The sequence below is a fragment of the Tachysurus vachellii genome, chromosome 5 (assembly GCF_030014155.1).
Source record: "Tachysurus vachellii isolate PV-2020 chromosome 5, HZAU_Pvac_v1, whole genome shotgun sequence".
Lineage (NCBI taxonomy): Eukaryota > Metazoa > Chordata > Actinopteri > Siluriformes > Bagridae > Tachysurus > Tachysurus vachellii.
The window spans coordinates 32419101-32426827 of NC_083464.1; the positions used below are offsets into that span (position 1 = coordinate 32419101).

The following is a 7727-nucleotide window of genomic DNA, read 5'->3' on the forward strand; positions in this document are numbered from 1 at the left end:
CACACACTCATTCACTCACACAATCACACACTACGGAAAATTTTCCAGAGATGCCAATCAACCTACCATGCATGTCTTTGGACCGGGGGAGGAAACCGGAGTACCCGGAGGAAACCCCCGAGGCACGGGGAGAACATGCAAACTCCACACACACAAGGTGGAGGCGGGAATCGAACCCCCAACCCTGGAGGTGTGAGGAGAACGTGCTAACCACTAAGCCACCGTGAATTTGGGGACATTTATTTATTTATTTATTTATTTAATCCACATATTTAATATTACTTTTGTCATTTTTAGCTAAAATCTGGAGCCTTCTTCAGGAAGTCTGGCATTGTGTGGACCCTCTGTCCAAAACCCCAGAACATTTGGACTTAAACGGTAATCGGTTTTACGCAGAATTCTCAGACTTATGTTTTTTTGCTGGTGCTCAGAAACTTAACATTTTTCTAACAATCCACAGACAATCAGCACTTAATGTTCAGACCTTCAGGATCTCCTCCTTGTCCGTTACCAACCGGTCCGTTTAGAAATTCAGCGCCTCAGTCAACAGTCTCGAGTCCAAAAGGAGCTAAAGCGTCTCCTGAAAAGAGCAAACCCGAGTCTACGTTAGCAGATACATGCAGTCCGGGTCAAGAGCAGAAGATCAAGAAAACAGGCAGGAAGAAGAAAAGAAGTTTGGAGTCTGTGGATGGAGATAAAAGCTGTGTAAAGACTGATGAAGTCAGTGATTTGTCACTAAATAAAGATGGTCCTGATGATCACTTGTTACAGGAAGGAAACTGCAGTAAAACCCTTGACATCTGGGAGATCCTCAGCCTCTCTTGTCCTTTACCTGCTGCTCTATCTCCTCTGCCTCCTGATGACTCGGTAATCCTTTATAAATCATCTATAGTTATTTCATTGTATGTCGTTTAGCATGAAGCGAGTCTGATTTATTTTTGTGCTAAATATTATTTAACAAAAACATCGTCAGGTTCATAGAGTAAAGACTGACTTAGTAAATTCTTTAGTTCCTGAAAAATGTCTAGTTCTGATAGTTTGGGACCCTTTTGTACGATTGCGATGTTGATCTGTAAACCTGCACAGTTTCCGAATGCGGATTGTGTGCTGTGTGTTTCAGACCGAGATGGAGATCGATTCGAGTCAGAAAGAACGTTCAATTTCAGAAGCTGAAGATGGCAAAACATCACAGTCCACAGACCCAAAACCTTCGAAGGATCGTGTAGAAGTTTCATCTGTGTGTTTGTCTCCAGGGGAACAACAGAGTATAATGACATCATCAATCTCTCCTGATACTGAGAACATCAGCCCTCAGAACGTTCTGACAGAGAGCCAAGAGATGCAAGAAGAAAACATGTGCAAGAGCTCTGAAGGTTCAGCTTCCACACTTGCAACAGCAGGTTTACATCCTGAAACCGAGGAGGAGCAGATTAACGTAAACCAAGCCACAGCAGAATCCAGGCTGGACACCAAGGAAGAACATACAAATCAGATTATCACTACACAGCAGTGTAATGCAGACCATGAAGAACCCAAAGTGTGCTGTAATGACGGAGTCAGAGAAGATTCAGAGTCGTCACAGCAGGTAATCATCTCTGAGATGTGCTGTGGTGAACGAGACGGTGAATCCTGTAGTAAGATGAACGGTGTTACATCTGAAGAGTCCTCAGACGATGAGGAGTTCTTGGGTCTGAAGAGGAAGGTCAGAGGGATCGGCTCGAGACCAGCGGATTTAGACAACGTTACTTCAAACAAAAAGCAAGAATCTTTAGTTCAAGTTGAAGGAACTAACTGTGAACCCAAAGAAGATCATCTTCAACCAGAGAATGAGAAAGATGATGAATCTTTACAAGACATTCCAATAAATATGTGTGAACCTGTAGCTCTCGAAGACGACGTGGAGTTCGACGCCGAGCAAGAGACAGGACTAAGAACGAATATCCATGAACCTGAGGACTGTGACGACTCTTTACCAATTCCTGATGAACACAGTGAACGAGAAGAAGATGAATCTTTTTGCCCCAACAATGAAAAGATGGATGGAGGACTGAAAGAAGATGGTGCTGTATCTAAAGTCCCAAGTGTTAAATCTCAATATATTTGTCCTGAATCTTCAGTAAATACCCCTGAACCGTCAGATAAAAGTCTGAATCTGTCTCTCACAGTTGTGGCCTTCAGAAACACACTTACCTCAACTCAGTCTCCAGAATCTATTGGAAAGGTTCTAACAGAGATGGGTCCTCCTCTACCTCCAGTTGTTTTACCGCTCACTGCAACTCCTCCAAAATTTAAGAAGCACCTTACACCAAATAGACCCTCCATCCAGTTGCCTACCTGGTCATCAACAGAAGGGCCGTTTTCTCTCAAGCAAAATTCGAACGTATCATCTCCAGATCTTGGCCTTCAAGATGAAGTAAAGGCATCACTTTCTTTAACTACCCCTTCACCATCACAAGCAGTTCCGTCTTCCCCTTTGCAGTTTGGATCAGCGACTCCCAAGCATGCACTTCCTGTCCCAGGTAGACTGCCGTCGTCTGCGTTAAACTCCCCTTCGTCTTCCGCGTCACAGGAGAACTCCATGCAGATCCTGGACACCATGTATCCAGAGCTTTCAGCCCAAGCGAGGACTCTAAATATTCTACGGGGGAATGTCAACCTCGGAAGGGCTGCAAATGAAAGCGAGGCGTCGCCACCTGCTGTGAATCCAATTTCAGGGAATAAAACCATCAACTCCTCGTCCACGGCTTTCACCAAGACAGAACAAAAAGCAAAAAGAACTGGTGTAAATGTGTTAGTACCCAAAAGTGCCAAAAGGCTTCGACTTGATACATGTTCACCTGATCCTGTAAGTCTCAGTCCTCCAGTGCAACACGTTAGTGACGCTGACCAGAGTAACGGTGTGGCGTCGCCCATCTCCTGTCCGACTGCTGGTCCATCGAGCAACGGTCAAACAGCAAGAACACAAGACGACCCTGTAAACGTGGTCACTGATACACAGTCCCTCATCGCCGGTGCCTTCCAAAAACTCAGTAGTCTTAGTTTTGACGTGTTGCCTGTAATCCGGAGTCACGTGTTTGTTGGAAGGATATCTGAAGTTCCCGTCCTAAGGGATGAAGAAAAGTGCGTCATTTCTGATTTTTGTCTGAATCGGGTGAGTGAGCGTTTTATTTAATGTCCGTGTCATTTAGAGTCAGAAATTCTCCGAGTACTGAATAGTTGTTAGAACGGAGACTTTTTTAGACAAAGTACTTGGTGCTGATGACTTTTCAGTGAAGGATCCATAGAGAAAACCTTCACCTCTTAGAGCTGATGGGTTCGAACCTGCTCAAATGATTCGACGTAAGGAATCGTTTGTCTTGAAGCTTCGAGTCTTCCGACTAGGGCTGGGCGATAAAACGATAACGATATGTATCGCGATAGACACGTGATCGATATCAATAAGAAATGTGTTCGGTACAACGTTCGATTTTTTTTATTCTTCGTTTCTCATTTTAATTTTTCTGGTTGTTGACATGTTCTGAGTTTTCCTGCTTGTTGACATTTCTGTCTTAATAACTGAGGGGATTACGATCAGAAGAAGGTTAAGTTTAAAATAAAAATGTTTAAATGTAATATATTTTTCTCCTGGTCCTTATTTTAAATGGGTCATAAAAAAGATCAGTAATTATCGATATCGACCGACATGAAACACTGATATCGTGATACAGTTTTCAGCCGTATCGCCCAGCCCTACTTCCAACAGAAGTTAATTTAGTCAAGAGTTGGGTTTATGTGATGCCTACGTAGTGACCCAAACCCTTCCTGCCTGCCACAAACACTTTCTACAATAAAGTATTCATTTCTTAATCCCTAATTCTGTACCATCTTCATCAGTCCGCAGCAGAGGAGTTTATGTTGGCCATTTTGTCAAAGATCAAGGTGGAGAGGGCTGTAATGAAGCACGACATCCTGCAGTCTCTCTGTAGGGTCTACGTCGGCTTGTGTCGATGGACAGGAGACTGTCAGAAAGCTCATGCTCTCGCCTACAGTCTTCTAAAAGAAGGTGAGTGTCCTGACATTTACGTTTATCTGACGAGGTAAACTAAAGTTTTGTCAATTATATAGCAGCATGTGCATTGTTTAGATGTTTTAGTCAGGTTCATGGTGGTGTTTTGTTACTCTACAGACTTCCCTGAAGCCTCCAAGCTGGTTTTATTCATGGTGACGACATGGCCAACTGTTCTGTCCCACGACAGCATCTTGGGCCGAGCCATTAACGTAGTAAGCAAGCTGAAAGCAGATGAAGAGATACTAGACTACCTCAGCAAGTATCTGCACTGGGAGGAGGTAAACAGGAGCTTGTTGTCTGGTCACCTGGTCTTCCATCCAGATCCTGGGAGTCTGTGCCCATGATTTGAGTTACTATCGACTGTAATATCTGAACTTATCTGTTCGTGAATGCCGTCCCATGAAGGTTCCAGCTAGTTGTGTATAGTGCAGTATTTATTGGTGAATGCTCACTGATTTCATCCTGATGTATAATTCTATTCTATAAAATATTTTTTTACTAAAATGTATTTTACTGCAGTTGATTAAACTGGTTATCAAAAAAGTTTTATTTCCTCCCAGAGGCCTCCAGGTGACATCCACGAAATGATCACCACCATACTGAAGGCTTTTCACGAGGATGACACGTTGATGTTCCAGACGCACGATCGTCATGGTTACGACCTCTGCCCTGCCGCCTGGGATTACATCTGCAGCCTGGATCTACTGTGTGCACATCTGGGCTGGAAATGGACCCATGACAATATTATAGGGTACGGAACACACAACCATTTTAAACCTACTGTTATGATTCACAGTTTTGGAGACTGAATATTCTACTTTTGGCACCTAGTTTTATTTCATGAAGCTTTTACAGAGAGATTAAAACAACGACATGTTAAATTCAGAGCTCAGCAGTTGATGGTGTCGGGCAGGTCTGCACCACTGGCTCCTAACTGCCAGGGGCAGTGTTTCAGTACTGAGAGAACCTCTTACATGCACAACAGGGCTGCCGTATCAGATGTATTGAAGTTTACTCTGAAGTTGCATCACACCGGTCCATCAGGAAAATCCTTTAAATGGCCACATTGATGTTTCTTGAATTTCACGACCTTCCACATTGTCTCAGAATCACCACTCGATATCCTTTTTATTTTCCTTATGTTTTATTCATCAGAAAAGAACTTTGGCCGGTCTTGAACGCCTGGGTGACACAACCAAGACCTCAGCAAACACCAGTGCGAGATATTTGTGTAGCAGCAGTCTTAAGGCTGATCGGTAGGTTTTCTTGAAAATCCTGTTTTGACGCAACTTGTGAATTATTCAGTGTTTCACTTTTGGTCATTTATTTTATCTCTTTCAGGACGACTCGGGCAACTGGGACTGAAGGAGAAACTGTGTACGTCAGTTCAAAATGTTGCAAAAGCCATCAACCTGTTTGGGAAACATGGAATATCAGAAGGTGTGATTTTAAAGCATGAAACTAATTATTATTATTATTATTATCATCATTATTATTTTCTATCTGACCATCTGTGATTTTTATTGATTTCCCCATCAGGAAAGCTCTTTGTCCAGTCATGAGATTATGTATGTTGTGTGCAGGAGTTCCGTGGGAGGTGCAGCTTTCTGCAGTCTACGCCATTTATGATCTGGCGCCCAGCAACCCCAAAGACGCTCTGGAGGCTTTGGCATCATGGCGGGGAGAAATCACACGACCGGTTCCCCCAGCCGTCACCAGCTGCATCACACAGATCGGCTCCATATGTCGTCAGATCAAACCATAGGATCACAATGTGTACAGCATTACCTGTATTTTTATTTGCACTTTTGTCTTTTTTCATGTCTCTGTCATAAAACAGAGTACTGTTGACTTCATGCCGCAGGTCATTAATGGTGCTCATTCTTGTACATTCTGTATCTAGATCTGTTGTTAAATGTAACATTTGTCTACCTAAAGAAAGAAAGTATATCTTTGAATATGAATTTAAATAATATATTGGATGTTGTTTTTGTTTTTTTTTGCTGTAAATTGACACTTAAAAAAAATATTTTCTATTTAAAAGCACTTCTTGTAAATACTTGCTCTCCGGTCGCGTTTTGGCTGAAATTTGCTTATTACTAAGGTAATAATAAGGTATACCAGCAACCTGGTGTCTCTTAATAATGTCCTCTATTAGATTAAGTCAGACTTTGATCTGGTAGGTAGATGGACATGGGCTTGAGCTACAACGCTGAGGTTTGGGCTGCTAGAAAGCCTGAATTTTTGCCCAACCTTTTATGAGACGCTACACATCTCACCACAGATTTACATTAAAAAAAAAGAGACCTTTTATATACAAAAATGTTTGCCCTTACATGGGAACAATATCTGCCCTGGAATGAATTTACACAGATTAATAACCCCATTCCACAATATACTAAGTATGGAGTAACATAACTGTGGATTAGTTAGTAATGAACCATGTTGTGTCTGACAGAGCAGAGTATAAGTACAGGGTTAAGCGATGAAACCGAAACACTGGCCAAAGTAAAGTTGGAGGTTTCACATCTATATATCTATAAGATCAGAGCAATAACACAGCTGTACATCAAATATCGCACTCCACATAACCTAATTGGAGACGTATCAGAGGTCAAAAAAGGACAAACTGTTGGTGTATTGAGAGCCAACGTGGTGCCGTCAGCAAACCACCACGAAGGACGAACCACACTGAGCAGGAGTAAAAGCTGGTGCAGGAGGAAGCTGTCTGAAAGGTTGTTCAGATGATAACTCAGACTGGATCTAAAAAACAACACAGCTACCCAAAACACACAGAATAAAACGTGTACCCTTTCCACCAAAACTGCTCATCAGGAGTTAACCAGAGTCAACATGCATGGTCGAGTGACGACAGCCAAACCTTTGGTCATAAATGGTTTTATGGTGCCAGCAGCAGACATCTTGGGCTGTGATGAATCCACCTGCACTGTTGGTGCCCAGAGTGAACTACAGGGGTGGATCAGTGATAGTTTGGACTGCAGCATCTCCACTTGGCCCACTACTTTTTGCTAGATTGGGCATCACTAGCATGGACTGTTTAACCATCACCACCATATGATGTCCTGAAGTCATTCGAAGCAAGTTTGTCTACATGTTCTACTAATTTTTGACATCTGTAAGCCTCAAAGAATTAAGTTGTAATCTTTTTTCATGCTACAAGGTTTACTGTTCATTATTTAAGGAGTCAGTGGAGTAAAATGGAGCCAATGCCTCAATGACCCCAGAGGGAAAAGATCTTCAGATACGACAAGCTCGGGGTCCACCTTCTCTTACGGTCTCCCTGCATTCCCAGTCCATACAATGCCATACAATGGAATTACCTTATCATCACCACCAGTCCGTATACTCAGTGAGGACTTTGGTTCAACATTCTCCTGACAGTTGAAAAGACCCTCAGTATCCTGAACAAGTTGGTGACTCTCACAATACAACAGCAGCACAAATGAGCCGGTTCTGAGACACTTCAGCTGGATCCTCTCAATCAAACTCAAACATTTTAACTAGCTTCAGCAAGTAGTGAGTCTGGAGACTCCAGAGTCTAATCATGTGGAAAACCTTTATACTGAAGTGTACGTGCAAAGAACACACACTCCACATCATAATGCTAAAGGCTAAAAACAGAGAAACATGAACTATGGCAAAAACATTGTGAATGAAA

The 7727-nt window shown here is 42.6% G+C and overlaps 1 protein-coding gene across 2 annotated transcripts in view; it reads left to right on the forward strand.

The window, feature by feature from the left end:
• Positions 1–6105, forward strand: part of ice1 (KIAA0947-like (H. sapiens)) — a 14782-nt gene extending 8677 nt beyond the window's left edge. For both annotated transcript variants that reach the window (XM_060871266.1, XM_060871267.1), the window contains 9 exons: positions 298–378; positions 461–867; positions 1121–3151; positions 3874–4042; positions 4166–4326; positions 4609–4799; positions 5204–5304; positions 5390–5488; positions 5632–6105. In XM_060871266.1, the coding sequence (XP_060727249.1) occupies positions 298–378; positions 461–867; positions 1121–3151; positions 3874–4042; positions 4166–4326; positions 4609–4799; positions 5204–5304; positions 5390–5488; positions 5632–5813 (3422 nt within the window). In that variant the 3' untranslated portion in view covers positions 5814–6105. The remainder of the gene's footprint in view (positions 1–297; positions 379–460; positions 868–1120; positions 3152–3873; positions 4043–4165; positions 4327–4608; positions 4800–5203; positions 5305–5389; positions 5489–5631) is intronic.
• Positions 6106–7727: the final 1622 nt, after the last annotated feature.